The 24,292-nt window shown below is 38.2% G+C and overlaps 1 protein-coding gene across 10 annotated transcripts in view; it reads left to right on the forward strand.

The window, feature by feature from the left end:
* PHF21A (PHD finger protein 21A) overlaps nt 1–24,292 on the forward strand; it is a 128,586-nt gene that overhangs the window by 21,027 nt on the left and 83,267 nt on the right. For all 10 annotated transcript variants that reach the window (XM_030452194.1, XM_030452186.1, XM_030452190.1 and 7 more), the window contains 4 exons: nt 11,327–11,367; nt 15,903–16,038; nt 20,718–20,750; nt 23,015–23,080. In XM_030452194.1, coding sequence (XP_030308054.1) covers nt 15,985–16,038; nt 20,718–20,750; nt 23,015–23,080 — 153 coding nt within the window. In that variant the 5' untranslated portion in view covers nt 11,327–11,367; nt 15,903–15,984. The remainder of the gene's footprint in view (nt 1–11,326; nt 11,368–15,902; nt 16,039–20,717; nt 20,751–23,014; nt 23,081–24,292) is intronic.

Consider the following 24,292-nt stretch of genomic DNA (forward strand, 5'->3'; position numbering starts at 1 on the left):
TACTTGGGCAACTGCTCAATTGCACTTTTATTTAATAGCTTGGTATGAAAATAATCAGGGCAGTGAGGAATTGGTGCTGAATCATAGAATTGGCTGGGTTGGAAGGGACCTCAGAGATCATCAAGTCCAACCCTTGATCCACTCCCGCTGCAGTTCCCAGCCCATGGCACTGAGTGCCACATCCAGTCTCTTTTGAAATATCTCCAGACACGGAGAATCCACTACTTCCCTGGGCAGCCCATTCCAATGGCTGATCACCCTCTCTGTAAAGAAATTCTTTCTAATCTCCAACCTAAACCTCCCCTGGCACAACTTGAGACCCTGCCCTCTTGTCTTGCTGAGAGTTGCCTGGGAAAAGAGACCAACCCCCCCCTGGCTAAAGAAAAGAGAGAGAAATGTGTGAATATTGAACCAGTGTTGGACTTTTGTATCTGTTGAGAGAATGGGGAAATCTGAGTTCAGCAGGCAAATGAAAAGAGGGTCTTTTGTTGTTTTTTTTTTCCCCTTAGAGTTAAGCTGCTAAAACAGTGTTGCAGCCTGGAAGCCTAAGTCCTATTGCATTCAAGGGACAAAGCCCATCAGATGAGGATGGCTTGGTAGCTGCAGGGTAGTTAGTATATTACAGAAGAAAAAAACAAAATAAACCAGGGTCAAATCTTGCACAGTAGATTGTGAGTCCCTTGCCTTTTTTTCGATACGGACACTACAGCTGAAGGAAGCAGAGAAAAAAGGCTGACATTGCAATGATCTGGTAGTTTAAATCTGAAGGGAAATAGGGAGAAGAGGCAGTAGATGTGCTGATGTGCAGCAGCACTGCTCACAGAGCCTCCCTGATTTAGGCCTTGGAGGCCTTGGGAAGGCAGGTAGCTCAGCAAGTGTTTTTTCTCAGTGTGATGTACTGGGGAGTGTGTACATCCTGCATGCCAAATGTGAGTGGCTGGATCTGACTCTGCTTATTACAGTTCTAAGAATGTAATGAAATACCTTCTCTGTCATGCTTTTATTTTGGGATGTAGAGGGAGAGAAAGGAGCTTGCAATATTCTTTTAAGTTTGGAGTTTGAAACAAAAATGCTTTACCTAATGCTGTTTACTGGTGTTTTATTTAGGCTGCTTGTAAAGCATGTTGTTGCCTTTAGGTGCTCTATCATAAATTATCACTATGTGAAACTAGAAACTGATGAAAACCCTTATGCTGTGCAGTTTCTTTAGTTCAGCATGCTGAACTTCTGTTAGTCATAAGTTTATTTTTGTTTCTATTTTCCTTTTTATTTTGTTTTTTTTGTGGGTCTCTATACTCAGGTGAGATCAGGGATGACAAAATGACAACGTAGTATAATAAAATAATAGCTGGTAAAATAAAAAGTTTTACTGAAATGCAAATAAAATTGAAATGTAGAATGAAAAAGGTGTTTTGTAAATGTTAGTGGACTGTACTTAAAACGTTATACTTACTGGAGAGAAAAATGTGACACATTTCTGGCAGCAGCAGAGGGTCCCAGCTGCCTTTTACAGGGTTCAGAGAATGCAACACAAGTCTGAGACTTAACTTGCATAGAACTATGTGAAATTATGTTGTTGGTATTCTTTTGAGAAGGAAAAATATCACTTCTAGCAGGTGAAAAGCAGTACCTTTTTCATCTTGTTCTTAAAATCTGAAGACAGATGAAGAAACAAATGATTGCTCTTTGATACTTTTGTCATGGGAACATCTGCTCACTAACAAATAGTTTCCCTATTGTCTTCCAACAATTAGTTAGAAGCCTGCAACATATTAGAGCCATATTAGATCTGTAGTGTTGTAAAGGCAAGAGTTTATGTATACTTTTAAAATTTTGAGCTTTCTTCCTGTTAAAAGTTCCACAAAAGATAAAATGAGCTTCTGTATTCTTCCAAGTATTTTTCAGTATCATGAAATACAGAGCACAACGATGCACATTAGCAGCTAATCATTAAGTTGTACTTTTGTATACAGGAAATGGCTTATTTTTAATGCATGTGCTCAAATAACTGAATTGAAGGGGCCAGTTTATTCAAAGAAAAGTGCCAGACAGGAAGCATGGACCAGTACTTGTTCCAGTACATTGACAGGGAAGTTTACTTGTAAGGAAAAAACCATCACAGGTTAGTTTAATTTCAGTGTTTAAACTACTCCTTATTTTAATCCTTGACCTTATACAGTCTTTTCCTGGATGATGCAGTAAAGAACTGTTATCCCCTGTGCCATAAAAATGATAAGCAGAAAATAATGGTGATTTCTCTTCTTCTTGAATAACAAGCAGAAAGTACAGACTTCAGATGCCTGGCAAACTCAGATGCCTCCTTTTCCCAGTTGTTCTGTAGGTCTCCCAGTCTCAAAATGAAAATGTGTCTGTGTGACTGGCTCATTGAAAACTTAACTCACAAGCTGAACTTCTGACCAGGTGGGGAAAGTGAAAGATGAGTAGATGATCATGGATTTAGTTAAAAAGAAAAACAAACAGCAAAGTGCTCTGTCCTTTAACCACTACAGCACACTGAACTCAACTGCTGAATCCTAGAATCATAGAATGGGCTGGGTTGGAAGGGACCTCAGAGATCATCAAGTCCAACCCTTGATCCACTCCCGCTGCAGTTCCCAGCCCATGGCACTGAGTGCCACATCCAGGCTCTTTTGAAATATCTCCAGACACGGAGAATCCACTACTTCCCTGGGCAGCCCATTCCAATGTCTGATCACCCTCTCCGTAAAGAAATTCTTTCTAATCTCCAACCTAAACCTCCCCTGGCACAACTTGAGACCCTGCCCTCTTGTCTTGCTGAGAGTTGCCTGGGAAAAGAGCCCAACCCCCCCCTGGCTCCAACCTCCTTTCAGGGAGTTGTAGAGAGTGATGAGGTCTCCCCTGAGCCTCCTCTTCTCCAGCCTGAACAGCCTGGAAGGAAATCTCCCTTCTGCTGCCAGCCCAGTATTCCTGCTGCTTAAGCTTGTTCTTGGTGCTCCCCAGACCTATCTGTGAATCACTTCAGCTTTCTGTGGAGTGTGATGTGATGCTCCCTCACCCACCACTCCTTCCAGAAAAAGAGGAGGGGGGGACTGCTTGTGATAGGACTTTACAACTGAGAGAAAAGATAAAGGAGAACGCATTGATTAGATAGATTAGGTGCCCAAGGGTGTGTTCCCGATGCAGGACAAATTAAGTGAAAGTGGAGAAACTGGTGGTAGAACTATAAACTGCACAGAGCTGGGATTTACTTAAACCTGTTGATACACTTTTGGTCTACTCTTTGCTTATACATGCTTGGAGAACTACCATTCAGTTAGAAGATTTCATGGATACACTGAAAGTGCTTCACTGAAAGTACAGCACCTGATTTTGAAAGAGCTTTATTAATACAGAAGTATAAAAAGATAACCTGTTGTTACAAGGTGCCCTACCATATAATTGCAATTAATCTGCATTTTTTAGTATTTGGTTAGTATTATTACTTGTGTACCTAGCCTGTGTCTGATATTTGTGGGAAGGTACCAACAGTAGAAGCTTTTGTACCTGATCTCCATGTATCTGTCCTTGGAAATCTCATTGCTACTTGGGATTCTTAGCCTGTGATGGTTTAAACTGGAAGTCTTTGTGATTTGAGGGCACGCTTGTTTGCTTTTTGTTTTGTTTTGTTTTTTCCATTGTAAATGCATGTTAAATTTCTTTTGTTAACACTTTTTCACATTTTGGTTTTCTATTTCTTCAAAATGTACTGTGTAATTGGGTCTGTCTTCTGTGTATTGCATGCAAGTTGCCCTTCATCAAAATACATTTAACATGCATTTATTCCCTTCACTTGTATTCCCTTTAAGTAGTTTTAACTGTACTTTGTAACCATGGAAATGGCGTGGGGATAACATTTACAAGGTAGAAGGAAAACCAGGGTGTCTAATGGGACCCCTGCTGCTCTGAAATCTCTTTAGAAAAAAAAAAAAAAAAGTCCAGACTCTTGGGATTCTGTATAAATGTAATAAGAAGTCTTCTGTAATGCAGAATGATTTTCTAGGATGTATATATTCAGTTTAAATAAATTTGTTCATAGGTTCATGTTGGAGAGTCCTTTAAAAGTTTAAATTCCTTCACATCACTTCTCTCGGTTGTATAATCAAAAAAACTTTGCTCTTCATTGAAACACTACATTTAAGAAAACTTTAATTGATTTGTAGTCACTCTGGGCTAACACTGAAACTGAAACCTTGCTTTTGCTTGTTCTTCAGTGATTATATTTTGGACTCTCACTGTTTCCACTCTAAAGCCTGAAGAGTGAGCAAAATCCTCGGTTACTTTGAGCCATATATATTTCTTTCATCCCACCTCCCCCCTTCCTAAGCTGCTGAGGGTATGTGGATGGGGTATTGGTCTGTACCGTTGAGTTTTCTTTAGCGTTTTGTGCTTAACGTTCTTTTTTTCCACTTGTTTGGCATTTCCCCCTACTGGCAGATAGAGTTAATAACACTTCTTTTCCTCTGTGGAAGCGGAAGGCTGTAGTTATTCTTGAATGTTGCTGTTCTGTGGTGTTGCTGCTTTTCTGGTTTTGTCCTCTGAACGTCTCTGGTAGATAGCTAAAATTCAAGGAATAGTTTGTCAGTGCAGGAGGTGTGCACATAGCTGAAGCTTTCCCTGTCAGAAGAGCAGCAGCACTGCCAGTGGTAGAGGTACCTCTAGTTTTTCATTCTGTGCTTTCAGTCTTGGGGCCAGATCATCTCCTTTTGTATTCTGGACCTCTTTCCAAAACTCTTAAGGCTCTTCTGCTTCACTTTGCATTGTTCATACAGCCTGATTCTTGCCAAGATAAAGTAGATTGCTAAAAGTAAAATAAGGTTTGGCTTGCAGCATGAAATATCTCCTCATGTTTAAAAGAATAAACCAAGAAATTGGAGATCCCTTCATTCTTAAGGGAACTCAAATGAGAAGAAAATAATCACTGCTGGAGCAGAGTTTTCTGAATATTTCTTCTTCCTTGCATCTCCAGTTGTTAAAACAGTCACTAGAATTTACTGTGTGTGTTCCTTCTAGAAAGTTGTATTCTCCTCCCAACTCCTCCCCCTCCATCCCTCTGTCTCTCTGACATGTGGAAGGAAGGCAGAAATTTCTCAGTGACTGGAATGAGAAATTTACTACACACCTTAAGAACAGTAAAAGTTAATCAACTGATTTTTCTAGGCATGTTAGTTAAAAAAACCTCCAAACCAGTAGCCTCCTAATAATTTCCCTTCGAATTTCTTCAAATTTTGAGACAAAACATTGGGCTAGTAGAGCTAGGAGGGGACCACTTCTATTTTCTATTGACCTTCCTTCATTTTTTTTGCCTCCCAGCTGCAAGCTGAAAATAAAATAAATTCCAGTTTTAAGATTTAACATAGTAACTGACATTTTTTGAGGTTTAATTAACCAAAACTATTTCCGGCAACTTAATGGAAGGTATCAGAATGCATGATTTTAATTTTTTTTTTAGAAAAAAAGGCCAAACTCCACCTTCAAATAATTTAGGTCTTTCCATGGTGTAAATAATTGAATTTTTGAAAAAAAATTCCCTGGTTTGCTTATTCAAGTGAAACTTTGCACTGTTAGTAAAGTGTAAACTTACAGACTTAATTAGGACTGGGGCTTCCTCGTATTGTAGGTGTAGGTAAACAGTCCTAAATAACAAAGTAATTCACTAAAATAATAGCTCAGGTCATCCAGTTTTTCACATGAGCAGGAATTTAGCCACTTTTACACAGAAGGTAATTTTTTTTTTATCTAAAACTGGAAACTGATAATTCACTGAGCAAAATGAGGCTTGGTGTTCTTTTTTGTATTTCTGTTTGCAGTACCACGATGTTGTAAAGCATTCCCTCTAGGCCATGTTTTGGGTACAAAAAGCAGAATAGTACTGATAGTTTTATACATGTCACAGGAGGTTAGATAGGGAATGCATAGGGTATGAAGTCAGGAAGAGCTTCTGCCATAGGTTAGAGGCAGACTTTTTATAGTCTTCTAGTTTATTTTTTAGTTAACAAAACCCCAACTGTTTCCATGAATGCCTTATTTATTGTGTAGAAGTGGGGAGTTGATGTATGGATTGTTTTGATTGTGTTATAAAGAGCTGACACTTTTTTTCCTCTAGGAGGAGGGAAGGTATGTCTGTGAGAATGGGAGGGTATTTACATTTAAAGATGGCTTAAATGGTTAATCCTTGGTGAGTTAAATTATGCAAACTTTTTCCCTTTGAAGTGTAAGGGGCTTTAGAATGTCCTTCTTTGATTCAAGATACATACTAAGCCTTTTTTAAAAAAGAGAGGCTTGTGCATGGGTAAAATGAGCAAAGCAACATCCCTTAAATCTGCCCAGGTGAGTGGAAACCATTCTGGGATTTTGAAACATACTCGTGCTAACTTTCCACTAGGCCAAATGTGGTTTTTCATTTTGCTAGCAAGTGTCATCTTATCTCCTACCCCTTGGATGGGAAAGACTGTGTTCAGGAAGAGTTTTTCGTCAGAGCTCCAAGTACAGGACGAGCAGAGCTGAGGGTAGTTTCATCTGTTTTCATGTGTTGGACTGTTTTGACTGGTATTTAAAAATCCAGGTTGTGAGGTGGTTTTATCTTTAGAATGGGGAGGCTCTTGTCATCTGTAATGAGTCTTTTAGCTCATTTTCTGTAAGTTAAATGTACTACTGCTTCTGCAAAGACAAATGGTGGTGTCACACTCTTCCATTTAAACTTGGCTCAATGGCTTTCTAAACTGTTCTGGAGAAGGTGAAGCAATTGGTCCTCAAATCAAATCAGGTTGTGGTGTCTGAAGCTCCAAATTGCATCCATCTTCATTGCTAATCATAGCTGCTGAAGGAACTCAGAGGCAGAATTGGAACTCACAGCTTGAATCCTGTGGATTGTCTGTATCATTGATAGAAAATCGAAGCTCCTTCACCATTTTAGTTCTCTACCAGGACTGGCTGGGGACAAGGGGGAGAAAGAAAGAAAGAAAGAAAGGGAAGTTATAGGAGTGTAGACAGACAAACTTGAAGGTATGGCTCATACATTTCAGTGCAGTCTTATCTTGGGCAGTTGTGTTGATCCCTTTAGCACCTGCCTGGCACGTGTTACTGGGGCTGACTGGGAGTTCTCCCATCTGCAGTGCAATGGCAGGATCAGATTCCCTCCACTTGCACGTGGGAAGCTTGGTTTTAATTACAGAAGTGACAGTACCAGTGCTGTTAACGTGGTCATTGAAACATGAGCCTTAGAATAATGTAATTTGAAATAGCTTGTAGAACCCCCATCTGGGCTGTGTTTGCTCTTGTCTTTTTTTTTTGAGACTGTAGAAGTCTTGTTGCATTAAGGGGTGAGAGTTGTTTAGTTTCTGTTGACTTGTTGTCCTAGAAGTTAGTGATAGAGTGCTCTGGATATAAGATGCCTTTCAAATATATGAAGGAGAGCTGTTTCTTTGAGGAGTTTACATCTAAAGACAGGTCCAGAATAAGCTGTTAAATTCCTTCTGTGTGTGGCATATTTTGCACCAACCCTGCTCCCCACCCCCAGTGTTAATTAATGCTTTACTTTTAATTTTGTCAAGTAGTGCTTTGAAATATGAAAGAATGTCAGGTTCAGAACTGCCTGTACACCAAAATTAGACCTTTTTCATTTCAGTTTATCCTGTGCCCAGAACAAGACAATGATTCTGTTGCAAAAAAGTAAAAATTGCACAAATATTGTAATGTGATATGTACCTGTAAAGTTCCTGATTGAAGTTACATGATCTTACAGTAAACGTGCTATATTCCAGAGTTAGGAAAAATGCTAACTAAAAATAGCTAAACAAGATTTTTCATTTCTCCCATTTTTTCCAAATGAGTCTCTGGTTACAGTCACATAAGCTTTATTGTATAACCTAAAGGTAGTAATAACCATCTGACTGATGTAACAAAACATCTTAATATATAACATTCTTATAGTCTTATACTTTTAGGTCTGATATGCTAAAATGTATTTCTTCTGATGTCCTCAGGGCCTACCGAGCCTTAAACATGGGAGTTTTGTGTCTGAGGTCTTAATTTTCATAATGTTCCCACAAAATGAGTAACTTACGGCCTTATTTGGAAACTTCAACAAAGAGTTTAACATTGATCTACAGAATACTATTGGCTTGGTATATTCCTATGTTGTCTGCAATTATTGAAGAGGTTAAGAGGCTTTTTTTTTTTGGGGGGGGGTGGGGAAGAGTTTTACTTCTTTAAATGTGTGTGTGTCTATCAAATGACCCTCCCTGATAAGAACACTAACATCAGATTGTCAGCAGTAAATCTCACTAAGAAAAATGTATCTCTAGAAGTTTGGGTTTTATAGTTAATTCTGATTTTAATTGCTTTTTGGTTTTAGCTTGTAGTAAACATAGGTATGCATTGCTTAGGCTTTTTATATGTGTGTTTTGGGAAGAAGGCAGTGTTCTCAATAGAAGGCAGAGGTGAATATAACTCCCAGAGCTGGGGTTTTAAAATGCCCAAGTAACCTGAGAAGTAGCCATGCAGACTTCTGTCTAGGACAGCTTACAGCATGTTTCTCCTGTCTTCAAAGGGAAACCTCAGTAAAATGCAATTTTGTGATACAGTTCTTCTTGCTGAAAGTTTTATTAAGAAACCCTGCAAAATGCTGAACTCTGTTCAGACTTCTCTATTGATATGGGTGGTTGTGATCTGTCTCATCTCAACTTCCTAATGTGTTTTGTAGTGGAAGTGGCAGTGTGAGTTTGTCTATTTACTCTTGTTACGAACAAGAAATAATCTTATCTGGTAACTTTTTTATTAACACCACTCTGACTTGATTTCCAGTATCCACAAGTGCAGAATATTTCAAAGCTGTAGTTGGTCTTAAACTGTTCTTAACTATAAAATTAAGAGCAATGGGAAAAAAGGTCTTTTTGAGATGCTTGGAGTAGTAATATCCTGGCTGTTTGTTCTTTATTTTTTTGGTCTCAGTTTCTTATTTAAGAAAACTTTCCCTTATCAGGCACAAGTTTCTGTGACAAGTTTCTGTGACAAGCTTGTGAGGAAACCACTTTTTTACTTGCTGTAAAGTTTAGCATTTAAATGTAAAAAAGAAACTGAAAACTTGGAATGAAATTATTCAACTGATCCTTTATTCTTTAAGCTTGTACTTTCTGCTAAATGAGGCAGAGAGACCAGTCAAAATGCTATACTTGCATGAGGGCAGAATTGAAGTATTTTGTATTTTTGAAGGCTTGACTTTTAAGCATTAACCTGTTCTAAACACTTAAGAAAAAGTCTGTAGTAAATTAAGTATAGAAGAGGATGCAAATGTATTTCCATTCCCTCTCTTGAGTTTAGGTCCTCTCTAAGTGACTTTTCCAAGGCAACAGAGCAAATAATTTCGATAGCCACAATTAAACTCCTTATGTTTTTAACTTGGTGTTCAGGAGTCTGTGGGTTCTCAGCCTGGGGTTGCAGCCCTCTGTAGTAGTTAAATGCAACCTGAAGTTTTCTAACTGGGTAGCTTTATTCTGCAGAGTTGAGTCTTGATGAAGTCTTGTCCTGCTATGGAGATGAGTCTCTACACAAGAGTCAGAGGGAAAGGAAGGAAGAGTTAATCATGCTGTTATTTTTATGAGTGGCAGTTTTCAAATTCTGTGTGTATTTATGCTACAAGTGTGTGTGTGTATGTGTGTGTGTGCATATACACACACATATATATAATCTTTTTCCCCCCAGAAAAAAAAAAACTTTATTTGGAGATGAGTAGTACTGACCATTTAGTTAGGCTTTTTTTTTTTAGTCAGTCATCTGCAGCAGTGAGATTTTTTTTTTTAGCTATTATTTTTATTAATAGCATGGAGATATAGTTGTAGTTGCTTGTAGAAGGTTGGTTAGTATTTGCCTGACAAAAGAGGTTTCCTCTGTAGGTTTTTAAACCAGTGAAATAACTGCTAAACCAACGTTTAATTAAAGTTCTGTTTCAGTAATGTCAAAGTAAAATTTTAATACTGAAGAAGAAACAACCATTGTATGAGAATCACACCTGTCTCTTCAGCATCCTTAATAATGAGAGTATGACAAATCTTGTAGCACTCAGAGCCACGTACTCTTAATTTGAATATAGCCTTAAAACAGTCCATCCTTCCCAGATCACATCCTACCATGTTAGGAGTTGGATGTTACTTAAAGTAACCTGAAATTACCCTAAAACTAGTTTAACAGCTAATCTGTAATATGTGTTCAAAATGCACAATGAAATTTAAAATAGCCACAATACACACAGTCACTGCCAGCAGAAGGAATTCTGTTTTCTGTCCTTGGTGTCCATCAGCACCCTGCTTGAGCTGGTCAGTAAATGTAAATTCCTCCACTTGTGCTGGTCTCTACTGAGAGAGGAGGGTTTTTTTATTGCTGTATCTCGTTATAAGGCTGGGGCTTAAACTTCAGCTCTGTGATGACTTCTTTGTGGATAGAATCACATCTGCAAAGATCTTGTTAGCTGTGGAGTTGAGGCTTAAATAGGCTAATATTCTAGTATTTTAGAGGATTTTCTTAGTATCAAGCAAAGTAATTGAGCAAATGAGTTACCATTTATGCTTTTGCTACCTTTATGGGACTCTTGACTCATTGAGGTTTTTATGATTCATATGAGGATGCTTTAGGAGGTACTGCCTTGCTCTGCTGCTGCACCTTGTTCTTCCACAGCACAGGAAGTGTAATGGGCAGTGTGTTTTCTTAGCTTCCAGAGTTCATGACCTTGCATATTAGCTTAAATTGCCATTGATTTCAGTTTACAGTGTTACTCTAGGATTTGAGCTCTAGTGACTGTGCTGACATACCCCTTGCTCTACCTTCTTCACTGTTGGTATAACTTAGAGGTGGTGGGCAAACATTGTCATTGTCTCAGGTGGGAAACCTTGTCTTACTTATTTGTGGCAACTGATGGGGATCATAGCTTAGAAGTTACTAAATGTGATGGAGAGGAGATATATTCCTCAGGGCAGGAGAACACAGACATAGAACTAGAAAAACTTCTATTTGTAATCTCTTCTTCCTCAAGTGACAGTAATAGTTTGTATTTTAATCCAGATTAGAATTGTAGGTTTCCTTTGCTTACCCTGCTTTGACAAACATTTCCCTTCCAAGTGGAGTTTTACATCAACATTTAAAAAAAATGCCAAACCCAAACACTGAAAAATGGAAAAAAAATCTGTAAACCAATGGCAAAACCCTCTCCAAAACCCAGTCAACACCCCCCAACTTTAAAAATCTCTTTGAGTTTCTGTTTCAATCTATAGTGACACTGTTTGTAATAATCTGTTTTTTGTTCTTGTTTTTGTAGGAGTGGGTAAAGAGCTGAAGGGAGTAACTTTGTCAAGACTGGTAAGTACTTCATCTCAGGGCTAAGGTGGTTTACCTAAGAATAGATGATATTAATTTTGGGCATTCATTCCTGAAAAAGTTTGACATTTACAGAACCCAAAGTCTTATCTATTCATATTTTCAGAAACTAAAGCTTAAAAAGTAAATGTTACTAATGGAAAGCCCAGTCCTATAAAAAAATGTAACTGTATGGATAAGTTTTGGGCCTAGGGGCCTGAAGTATGATAGACATTTAAATTAATCTGCTCAAAAATAATGGGTTTTGGGTAATGTGAAAAACAATATGTTTGAGAGGATTTTTGGCACAGAAAGACTTCTGTCTAAAATTCTAACTTGGAATCCTTCCATACACACAGAAGGCATTCATGGTTTTTGCATGGGTCCTAACTTATATAAATACATATATATATATGTAATAAATTTTAAAAATAGTCATATAAATAAAGTAGAAAAATATATATATTTACTTTGTCTGCTGTGTTTCTAGGGTAGTTTCTCAAATAGTGATAATTTAAATAGCTTTGTGATATTTTAGAGGTTCTGATGTGGATTTTATTTAATTGAGTTAATAATAGAGAAGTGCCAATGCACTGGTGTTATTATTGTAGAGTTTAAGGTTTCATTTGGTCTCTAAATATTTATATAGTGTATAAGCCTCTGCTACCTTAACTGTGGTGTATTGGGGTACTTCTCATAGTTGAAATTTCAAGTCTTGAAGCAGTCACAAAAGAAATATTTTATAACAAATGCATACCAGCAAGAAATTGAACAGAGGACTGCTGCCTCCAGGAGTTGATATTAAGCCAAGAAACACAAAATTTACCTCCTGTCCTCAGCAGTCTTTGTGGCTGAGGCTTGGAACTGTGTTTTGGTGTGCAAGAGATGCAGGTGCTCCATTGTTCTCTGCTTTGTATGGCACCTGTTTCAGGTTTATGTTGAAGGAAGAACATTTAAGGAAATTTATAATCTGCTAACTTTTAGTTACAATGAAAGCAAAACTTGAAGTTGTAACAAGTGTTGAGGTGAAGGATGTGTTACTGGAATTATTTTGGGGTTTTTGCTTACTCATCACAATATAACTTCTTAGTAGGACAGTGTTTGTGTATGCCTAAACCCCTATAAACATGGCTAGGCTGAGCAACCACTTGATTGGGGACAGAGTGGCTGGAGAGCAGCCAGGCAGAAAGGGACCTGGGAGTCTACATTGACAAGAAACTGAACATGAGCCAGCAGTGTGCCCAGGTGGCCAAGAAAGCCAATGGCATCCTGGCCTGTATCAAAAACAGCGTCACCAGCAGGTCCAGGGAGGTGATTCTTCCCCTGTACTCAGCACTGGTTAGGCCACACCTCGAGTACTGTGTCCAGTTCTGGGCCCCTCAGTTTAAGAAGGATGTAGAGGTCCTGGAACAGGTCCAAAGGAGGGCAACCAGGCTGGTGAAGGGACTCAAGCACAGACCCTATGAGGAGAGGCTGAGAGAGCTGGGGGTGTTCAGCCTGGAGAAGAGGAGGCTCAGGGGAGACCTCATTGCTGTCTACAACTACCTGAAAGGAGGCTGTAGCGAGGTGGGAACTGGACTCTTTTCACAGACGACCTTCAACAAGACAAGAGGGCAGGGTCTTAAGTTGTGCCAGGGGAGGTTTAGGTTAGATATTAGAAAGAATTTCTTCACGGAGAGGGTGATTAGGCTATGGAATGGACTGCCCGGTGAGGTGGTAGATTCTCCGTCCCTGGAGACATTTAAAAAAAGACTGGATGTGGCACTCAGTGCCATGGTCTAGCAACTGCTCCGGTGGGTCAAGGGTTGGACTAGATGATCTCTGAGGTCCCTTCCAACCCAGCTAATTCTATGATTCTATTCTATGATTCTATGATTCTGCAAAGCACTAACACTTCATTTAAAAAAAATATTTCTAGCTGTTCAAGGCATCAGTGAAGTAACATTGAATTAGTTTTTATGAACCATTGATGCTACAGTTTATATCTGTCAAATTAAGTTGTGTGTTAATAGTCTTTACTCAGGCTTGATACGTTGAATCTTTTTTTACAAAGGACCCTCTCATCTTTCCATTGAGCTAATACTTGGCTTTACAGTCATATGTAGTAAAATTATGGATATTCTTTGCATCTCAGCTGAGATAGCCATCTCTTCTGCAACTTTGCAGTTAACTTTCATATATAGTTATACTAGCTATTAATTGTAACTTCTCAGTCATTGAAGACACCCTGAGAAAGAAACTGCCCTTCTTTTTACTCCAAAATCCAATTTCCAAGGCTTAGGAAAGACTTCTTGCTTCGACAGTATCACAGAATCGTAGAATCATCTGGGTTGGAAGGGACCTCAGAGATCATCAAGTCCAACACTTGATCCACTCCCCCCACAGTTCCCAGCCCATGGCACTGAGTGCCACATCCAGGCTCTTTTGAAATATCTCCAGACACGGAGAATCCACTACTTCCCTGGGCAGCCCATTCCAATGTCTGATCACCCTCTCCATAAAGAAATTCTTTCTAATCTCCAACCTAAACCTCCCCTGGCACAACTTGAGACCCTGCCCTCTTGTCTTGCTGAGAGTTGCCTGGGAAAAGAACCCAACCCCCCCCTGGCTCCAACCTCCTTTCAGGGAGTTGTAGAGAGTGATGAGGTCTCCTCTGAGCCTCCTCTTCTCCAGGCTGAACACCCCCAGCTCCCTCAGCCCTTCCTCACAGGAATTCTGCTGGATCCCTTCACAGCCTCCTTACTCTTCTCTGGACCTGCTCCAGCACCTCAATCTCCTTCCTGAGCTGAGGGGCCCAGAACTGGACACAGGACTCAAGCTGTGGCCTCACCAGGGCTGAGCACAGGGGCAGAGTACATTTTCATTACCCAACCTCCCACATGGTTTTCTGAAGCATGGCTCCTTCTGAAACTGCAGTGGTAGGGACTTAATGCAGGCTATAGCTGTTCTTGTCAGGGAGTGGAAATAATAATCTGGGATACTGTTTTCTCATTACTATTTGTGGTAATAGAACATGGAACTATATGTAATTTCCATGTATCCCTTGATACAAATTGCAGTTTTATAGAGCAGTGCTGCAGAGGCAGCTGTTTTCTCTCATCTGTGTCACATATGGAAGTGGCCCTTGCAGAAGGTCATTTTATGTGTTGACTAGAAAGTCAGATCAGGCCTTCAGTATTTAAGTAACTTTAAGCTAACAGTATGCAGCACTGACAAAGAATGAATTTAAATATATTGCTTTTCAAAACCTGTTTATAGTCTTCTCTTGTAACAAATTTCTGATTGGAAAGAGAAAATTAATTGAAGGAAACAAAACAGAATGACCTTTTCCCCCTGGCTTTTTATTTTCAGAAGTTCACAAACTTGACCACCACTTCAGTTTGCTGTGCTGAGAAAATGTTAAAATAAAATTCTCTTAACTTACAGGAATGATTCTGTTTTTAGAGCCTACATAACTAATTTAAACTGCCAATATCCTTTTGAAAACAATGAAATCCTATTATGAAGGCCTCCACGTTGGCTACAATACCTGTGCAGTAATTCTGTGCAATTTTCAAATAGTAAATAAGTAGTAACTATTTTAACACTCTTGCAGTTTACTGTATCGTGTCTGGATGGAAAAATGACATAAAAGCTTGCTATGTATTGTATGTAAAAGACTGCTTGTGTGTGAATAGATTCTTTTAATCCAATTTTTACACAGGTTCCATTGTGATTTGAACATATAGGATAGAGACAGGAATCTTAATTCTGTTTCAGAAGCTCATATTTAAAATGTATTTTTGAACAGAAATCTCATGTCCAACTTTAAAGGCTTTTAAAAGTATGGCTGATAATGCTTTTCTCCTTTGGAAGGAGCTCTTTGTTTGTACTACAAGTAAAGATAGTAAATTCATATTAATTTTCTACAAGTACAATTCCAGTAGTAAAGTATGTTAAAATTTATGGGTTTTGAGTAAATCTTGTGCTGCTTTTTATCCATCTTGTTTTCCTTCATAATAGTTTTGAACTGAAGTTACTAACTCAGCACAAACTTCATGCAGTGGATTATTAATATATTAATGTTCTGTCAAATTGCATGCAGACCATCCCATCTAAGAACAACTCTGTACTATCATGGAAACATGTTAATGAAGTCCATTATTTTTAACAGCTTTTTGCTCTTTTGGTAGCAGAGTTTTAGTCTCCAGAATATTTTCTTGTCTACACAGATTTTTAAAACATTCTCAGTAGTTAAATTTTCTAATTTACCATGCAACTCCAATAGGACTTTGGTAGGAAATAGCTGCCTGCAAACTAAGATAAAGGACAAATAGGTCAACTTTGGGTATGTGGGAAGTAACAAATTTGGCTAAGTGACTCTAAGGCAGGCATTTTGTGAAGCCTGAAGACTTCTTGTGTTTGAAACATAATTGGTGTTTAAGCTAGAAAGCTGCTGTTGAATATAGCTCACTACTGAATTTCTCCTTGGCTGTGATCTTTTTTCAATTTGACTCATCTCCTTCACTAATCAAAACAAAACCTTTATTTTTCTATAGTACTGGTAATAAAGAGGAAACCAGAAACTAAAGGCACTGGAATCAGCAAAGACACTTCTAGAGAAAGTGGAGAAGGTAGAGAATGGAGCTGCAGACTCTACAGGAGGCTCTGAAAGTGGAAATTCAGGTTCACCAGGTAATTTCTTTCTTTCTTTCTTTATACTTTAAGTAAACAGTAGCATTAATATTAGTGATAGCATTACTATTAATGGTAGCAGTAAGTAATAGGACTACAGCTATAGTAATATTTCTTTTATAAGCTTTGAAACTACTTTAGAATTTGTACTCTGCTTTTTGACCCCACCACCTGTTGTTTTTTAGCAAATGTGAAAAATCTCCATATCGGGCTGTGGGTGGGGATTTTTTTTTTATTTTGTTTTTTTTAGTATTTTGTAGCAACTATAAAAACATTCTGGAAGCTCTTATGTTCATCAGCTCCAGTCTCAACAGCTTTACTAGTAGTATATATACTTCAATATATATAATATGTACTTCAGTATTCAATTGGCAATGGAAGAATATGGTGGAGGAATTTTCCAACAAAATCTGTCTGGCTCTGCATAGTCTAATCTGGTGCTTCTTTTCTGGACTGTCATCTACTTTAGTAATTTCATTTACTTGTAATTGTATATTTTTGGTAACCAGAGGTGTTTGGGTTCAGAAATTTTTACATGTTGCATCTTTTTACTGGTAGCTTATTTGTTACTATCTGGCAGTAGATTCCTAGTTTGCCATTCCATTACAATACAAATGAAAAATATTAAAAACAAAACCCCCCTGATTTATCAAATGTAAGAGCACATATGTATATTAATTACTGGAAGAAAATTGTTACATCCATAAGCACAGAGTAGCTCACAACTTGAAATGTTAAATTTATCAATGAGATCTTCTTTAAAGGCAATTCTCCAAGTATTCCTGTTGGATATCTGTAACTCACAATGGTTACAATATGAATAAAAGAAACATGATTACACTAATTAGTGTAACCCGTAATGTACAATTTGGAAAGTGTTTCCAAGGTATTTGACTTGCCTAAACAAGCATTCTAGATGCTCAGTAGTTGCTGCCATGATGAACACAGTGCAATAACTTGAGAGTGTAGGTGGATTAGTAAAATGAAATATGCACTTTGAGCTAGGGAGAAAAACTTGAAAAAGCTCCAGATGAATTTCCAGAACTACAGACAAGTGCTTCACTCTCATCAGAAACTCCAAGGTCCTTGCATTCAAAATTGCAATGAAGTTCTGTTACGGGGGCAAGGAGATTCAGAAATTGCCTATGATGTTTTGCTGCAGTCATTAAAATGTTTAAGACCAGGAAGTATTATTCATAGAATCATAGAATGGATAGGGTTTGAAGGGACCTTAAAGAACATCTAGTTCCAAGGTCCCTGTGAGGACTCATCCAGAATGGCCTTGAACACTTCCAGGGAGGGGTCAGCTGCAACACCCCTGGGCAACCTGTTCCAGCATCTCACCACCCTCACAGGAATTATTTTTTTTTTTTCTAATGTCTAATCTGAATCTCCCTTCTTCAAGTTTGAAACCATTGCCCCTTGTCCTCTTGCTACATGCCTGTGCAAAAAGCCCTACCCCAGCTTTTTTGTAGGCCCCCTTCAGATATTGGAAAGCCTGTGTAAGATCACCTCAGAGCCTTCTCTTCTCCAGGCTGAACAACCCCAATTTCTTTATAGGTGCTCTATAGGTGCTCCAGTGCTCTGATCATTTTTTTGGCTCTTCTCTGGGCATGCTCAGAGAGCTCTATGTCCTTCTTATGCTGGGGACTCCAGAGTTGGACACAGTCCTCAGGTGGGGTCTCAAAAGAGTAAAGGGGGAGAATCACCTCCCTCGACCAGCTGTCTGTGCTTCTTTTGATGCAGCCCAGGACCCAGTTGGCTTTCTGAGCAGCAAGTGCACATTGATTACTCATGTCAAGGTTCTGGTCCACCCCTCACCAAGTCCTTCTCAGGGCTGTCAGCAACCCAGCCTGTATTCTTGCATGGGATTGCCTTGACCCAGGTGTAGAACCTTGCACTTGGTCTTATTGAACTTCATACAGTTTGCACAAGTCCACTTCTCAAACCTGTCAGGGTCCCTCTGGATGCCCTCTCTTCTCTCGAGTGTTGACTTCACCACACAGTTTGGTGTTGTCAGACTTGCTGAGGGTGCACTCAGTTCCACTGCCCACGTCAGCATCAAAAATGTTAAACAGCCCTGCTCTGAGTACTGAGGAACATCTTGAGGAACATCTCTTGTCACACATCACCATTTGAACATTGATCCATTGATCACAACTCTTTGGGTGCAACCATCCAGCCAGTTCCTTATCCAGTGAGTGGTCTGTCCATTGGATCTGTGTTGTTCCAGTTTAGAGATCAGGATGTTGTGTGGGACAGTGTCAAATATGCATGATTTTTCAATAGTATCTGCTGTACAGTGATCAGAACACTAAGTGCTTATGTTTGCAGAACAGAATTTACCTTTTGCATGTATCTTTATTTATTTGTATGCAAAAGCTAACCAAATTTTTTAAGAAAGTGGATTTTGAGTAACTGTTAGCATCTGTTTGTAATAATGATGGATAGAAATGATGACTGAAAAATGTCCCAAAAGATTTTTTTTAACAACTTCAAGGTTTTTTGACCCTGTTTGGCTTAGCTTTGCCCAGTCCTCATTAAAAGTGAGCTCTGCACTGAAAACAGCTTTAATTAAATTTGAATTTAAGTGGTGAAACAAGACAAGCCATTATATCAGAATGTAGCCTTTTTTCTTCAAGAAACTGTGCATTCCCATAATTAAGGCTAAAAGTCTTAATGTTTACACTGAATAATAACACTTTCAGCAACACATTGGGTGCTTCAGTAAACTTTGCTTGAACTCTGTTTGAGCAGTTACTGCTCAATCAAATGGCCACTGATAGAAATCAAACTGGGTTTAGCAAAAAAACCCAAACCAACAACAAATCTTCAAATGAAATGCTTGAACTGCGTTGTGTCTCTTAGTTTTGCCAGCACTTGGGAGTCATGATGAATTGTCATCTTGCTGTTATCTAATTTTTTTTTTTCTGAGGACTCTTTAAAAAAGCTTGCAAACACACAGATATAGTTTGTCCACTTTTTAAGTGGTGGAGTGGTGTCCATGATGAATGTACAGAGTTCAGCTTTGCACTCTGAGCAAATCCTCCCAGGTTCATGGTGCAGTGTGTCACTCATGGCTGCATATGTAGCTGTAGAAATTGATGTGATCAGATAACTTGCTATGTCAAGAGTGCAACTTGAATATTCAAGTATCTTCCATGTCAAAGCTGTTATTTCTTGACCTGCAAAAAAATGCAGCACATCTGAGTAGTTCATTCTACTACTGTGTTGACTTACTTAAGGTTACTTTGAAATGGTCTAATCTTCATAGTTTTGATCTCAAGAGGTGTTAAAGAAGTTGTATTTAGCTACTGTCACAGAAGAGTTGGACTTCATGGATGACTCTTTCAGCTCATGTATGGAAAGAACCTGAAACATCTTTTTTCTTCTCTTATTTCATAGCAAAAAGATCAGTAAGTTTTAAAATATGTTCAACTTAGCTTATGTTTGAGGTCACTGCAAAAAGATTTGGTTTTTCTTATGACTGGATGATGCAGTATTGTGATCCATAAATTCAGCAGTATTGTATGAATAGCTTACAGTTGCTGACCATGTTGTCTTATGCCTGAGTCTGTACAAGAATGTAGACATTAGAGATAGAATTTTCTGAAAGATGGGACTTAACACTCTGGGCTTGTCCAGCATAGGCATAGTACAGATGCTTCTGTTTGCTGTTGGCTAGTACTAGAAACAAATGCAGCAGGTAAGCCTGTGGTCTGACACAGAATTATCTTTGTGGTATGCTTTAAAAAAAAAACTAATACAACTTTTAGGATATGAAATAAATGAAGCTTTTAAAGAGAGTTGATTTCTTGAGTGACATCAATGCAGGTGGAGTGAAACATTATTGGTTTTGCTTGCTTTGTCCTTCTGGTTATCACTCCTCTTACTAGTTTGATGAGCAACAGAGAAGAAAGAATAGACTGTACGTTGTGCTTTGCACGTGTGGAAGAGGCACGACAATGTGATGAATGAACATGGCTGCAAGCAAAAAAGAAACTGGGGGTTTTTGGTTTACATTGCCTCTTCATTCTGGGCTCCAATCTTATTTAATGACATTCTGGTAACTTTTTCTTGCATAGCAAAAGACAGCATTCTCCTGCAGCTGCCTGAAGGAAGTGAAGGAGGAAGAATAGTGAATGGTAATCATCTGTCTGCTTTCCTTTGGATGTGGAGGGCATCTCTTCTACAATGATCTCAATCTCTCTTTGAGGGAGAAAAGTGGCAAGGGTACTTCTGAACATGGGTCTTCCATGTGGTACCAGTGGAGCCAACAAACAGATGGACCCTTAGTACTTGAAACATTCTGCTTTTGAATACACAAACAGCTTTTGTGCCTGCAGCAGTTATCTGTGATTGGTGTTCTTGTGACTGCAAGCAAAGAAGGAAGCAGTTTTACAGGAGACACAGCTATTAGATTATCTTACCCAGCTGGCTTAAATGGTCCTTAAAAAACATCACTTGTTCAAGAGCTGTTTAGAAGGAGAAAAATTGGTGGCTTAGTGCAACAGTTTTAATGTATTAAAAAGAATGGATTTGGAAATTACATAACACTGGATTCCAGGCCTTGCTATCAACATGCTGTTAATGGAATATTTTCCTTTTACAAAGTTTTAAAGAAAATGTTGAATTTTAAACCATTAATTGTATTGCTGTGCCTTTTTTTTTCTTTCTAGAAATTGGTTGCCCAAATGAAGCAAGATCCACAGGTAACTATTGATTTTTATATTGGTTTATTTACTTTTAAAAATACAGGAAAGTAACAGTCCATGAAGCTTGAGAATTGAAGAAGTTTCTTGCTCATGCTGTTCCTTGCTAACACAGTGTTTAGAAGAAAACTATTATGAACAAGTCTTTAAACAGTAACTGTTGGATTTTTTGGAAAAAGAAACAACAACTTTTGCCTTCATGTAGCCTTGTCCTCCTATTTTTAGTAGTCTAAATCGTGTCTCCCATGGGCTATGGTGCAGATAAAACATGTTTATGATTCTGTTGGAAGCTGCTCTTCATAACATCTGCCATTATGAGAATTAGCTTTTTTCTTATTTAAGTACCAGAATGTCAACAGTTGTATGAGAAGAGGTAGAATATTTATCCAAATAAAGAATGTAAGTTAAGACTGTTCAGATTGCCAGTCAGAGGTATCCAGCTTGAGGACTGTAGTTTCCAAAAAGCAAGCACCTGGCCTTGGAATGTTCCAGAGCTGCTGAGGTTGGTAGTTAAGACTCCTTGCATAGGTAGCAGAAGTCTTCCCTTTCCCAGTGACTGTGTAAGGAGACTGGATTATCCTTTACAGTAGTTAAGCACTCCAGTTTGCTGAACTGAGAGAGTTCTGTGGTGTTCTGTAACCAACCTGAAATGGTGAATAGAAGGATAAAAGCAGCTCAGATGAGTCCTGCTTATTAAGTGCTGCCATCCCCATACAATACAAAATGCCCTGTTATTTTTTAAGCAGATATTTTTTTTCTGAGCTCAGTGGACTGGGAAGCTGGGTTTTTTTGTTTTTTCTTAACAATCTAGTAGTTAGAACCCTGACAGGGAGGGATGAGCACAGACTAAGGTGGTGTTGGAAAAATCTGCTTTCTAGAACTTCCTCGTCCTCGTGGAATGTGGTTAAGTTCTGCTCCTCTTAGTTGCTAGGTTAATTCTGCTAACAACTGGTGTGTAGAGCAGTTTGTTTGCAATTCCTATCTGCTGAAGGCCAGGTTGTGCTGCAAACTGCCATACAAAGTTCCTGGCAGAGTAAACCCTGCTTCCAAGGTTCTTACTGCATTTTTATCCCAGATTATTACATGGAATCTAGAAGAAGGGAGGATGACTGGTCAATACCTGGTCTTGCTAGAATTCTGTGTTTACTGGAGAAGAATACCTTCAAACATTCCAAAATTCTATGGAAGAATATTAAAATAGGAAAGTTGTCCTGAGCATGAAGTTCCTGTAATGATATTAGTCCTATATATTAATATTTGTGCAGCACAGAAACCTGTATCACCTACTGTAAAGAGTTTACAACAAAAAAGAAAACTATAGAAGTGGAAAAAGAGAAAAAACAGGGAATCTTCCTTCTCTGCCATGTTTCTGAAGAGCTTCACAGGCTTTCAACTGTGGACAGATTTTAATTTTTTTTCCATTTTTATTATTTTTATTATGATATTTTAATTTTTGTTTTGTCTTTTATCTTACTTTTAGTAGGAAAGAATTAGTCCTGGTAAAAAGGAGTTTCCTGACTGCATTTTTATAGTGATGAATATCACTTTCAAATCTTAAACTTGAGCATGTTGTTGTAGGCAAAGTGCTGCCATGAATGATATGCTACAGCAAATGCCATTCTCCTAAGTGCAGTCTAAGGCATAAACATACTTGGAAATGAAGATTTAGATATGTTTGCCTTAATTTGACACATGTGTCAATTAAGATTCAATAGATGTGTTTGCAGGTGCTCTACACTGTCAAATGTACCATAATGACGTGGAGTAAAAAGTGTAGATAAGAGTGTTTTAGATAACATAGCATAGCATACTGTTTTATACAATATATTTATTATGTATTAACAACATTTCTCATTTAATTTGTAAGACTGATGAAATGTACAAATGTGCTTTATAATGTGGTCAGCACTAATGGATGCTTTAATGAAATCTTCATTCAAAACTGGGTTGTCTCTCTGACTGCTGGAAGGGGCATCTGATTTGGTTGTACCCAGTGACTTAAGTAAGGCTTTGTTGAGCCTTGAATTTTATTGACTGTGCATCCAGAGGTGCTGTATTTGTTGTACACTTTGCCAAAAAAACCACAACAAACCAAAACAAACCAAACCCCCCCAAACAAAGAAAAACAATCCAAGCCCCACAGCCCCCGCCAAGCAAATAAACCAACAAACCCAACACCAAAACAAAAACAAACCCCTTTCTGCTTCTACTCGATGTTAACAAATGGAATATCTTTCTCACAGATGTTTTTTCTTTCTAATCAGAACGCTGATTTGAAGAAACAGCTTCATGAACTTCAAGCCAAAATTACAGCTCTGAGTGAGAAACAGGTAGGGAAACAGAGAAGTATTTTGAATACCCTGTTCTAAAGATGTCCCTTTTCCCAGCTTCCAAGAGAGCTCCTGCATTTTTAAGGGTAAAACTAAGTGCAGCATCCAGACAGTTTGGGTTTTTCTCAACAAAAGATGGGCTGAGTTATTGCAAGTTTATCAAACAAGCAGCTAGTGTAAGCAGTGGAAGCTCTAGCAATTTTCTTGTGTCTTGAAACTGATGTTTTATATTAAGGAAACTGGGAAAATGACTTAATTTTGTCACTCCCTTTGTTATTTTTTTTGAAACTTACTCTAAACCAGACCATTCTGATTCAGGCAAATGTTTAGAGATTGTCTTAGTTGGCCTGCACTGTACATTTGGATGAGTATGCTGGAATTTTTATTCATGTCTATAGCAATTACATTAATGTCAACTATGTGTACCTAATAGAGAATTACTTGTGTGTTAAATGATAAATTATACCACAATTTTCCATTTGGTATGAATTCTGACAGCTCTAAAGTATGAGTAATAGTTGCAACTAAATGCTTATTAAGAAGTGTGGAACTTGAAGATCCATATTGTGGATAAGTAGTAGAAAAGCAATTAACATTGAGAGATCTACAAAGCTTGTTTTCTTGCTTTTTTTTTTCCTTTTTTTCTTTTTTTTAAACCAACACACAAAAAACTACATACACAACCCCCTAAAAAACTGATTGAAGTATTACTTAATTGTATTGCCAGTGGTTCAATAGTGGAAACAATGGAGTCAATACAGAACATCTTTGAAAAGGGGAAACACTTTAAGATGTGTGCATTGATAATAATAGTTATACATCAGTGTCACATGTAGATACCTGCATTCATCTGTTATTATCTGCATCTGGATTTTTTTGAGATTTACATTTCCTAAGGAAATGAGCAGTGCTTAATATTTACCTTGAAATTTTATTTACTAAAAAAAAAAATAGTATGTTTTAGCAACAAAACAGTGAGTCTATGAAGGAACATGTAAACATCATAAAGAAAATTATTTTTTTTAATGAGAGTACTAAACCAACAAAAACTGAGGTTTTGCTGATGGGATGACATCCCTCTCTTGAATATTATGTATTCTCTAAAACCAGCATGAGCCTCTGCATGTGGCTCTGTCTCACAGCAAGCAGCTTCAGGGTACTGGTAAACTCTAAATGCCCGTGGTGATTTCAAAGTGAGCTTGCTGTGATCCA

Source organism: Calypte anna, chromosome 5A, assembly GCF_003957555.1.
Source record: "Calypte anna isolate BGI_N300 chromosome 5A, bCalAnn1_v1.p, whole genome shotgun sequence".
Classification (NCBI taxonomy): Eukaryota; Metazoa; Chordata; class Aves; order Apodiformes; family Trochilidae; genus Calypte; species Calypte anna.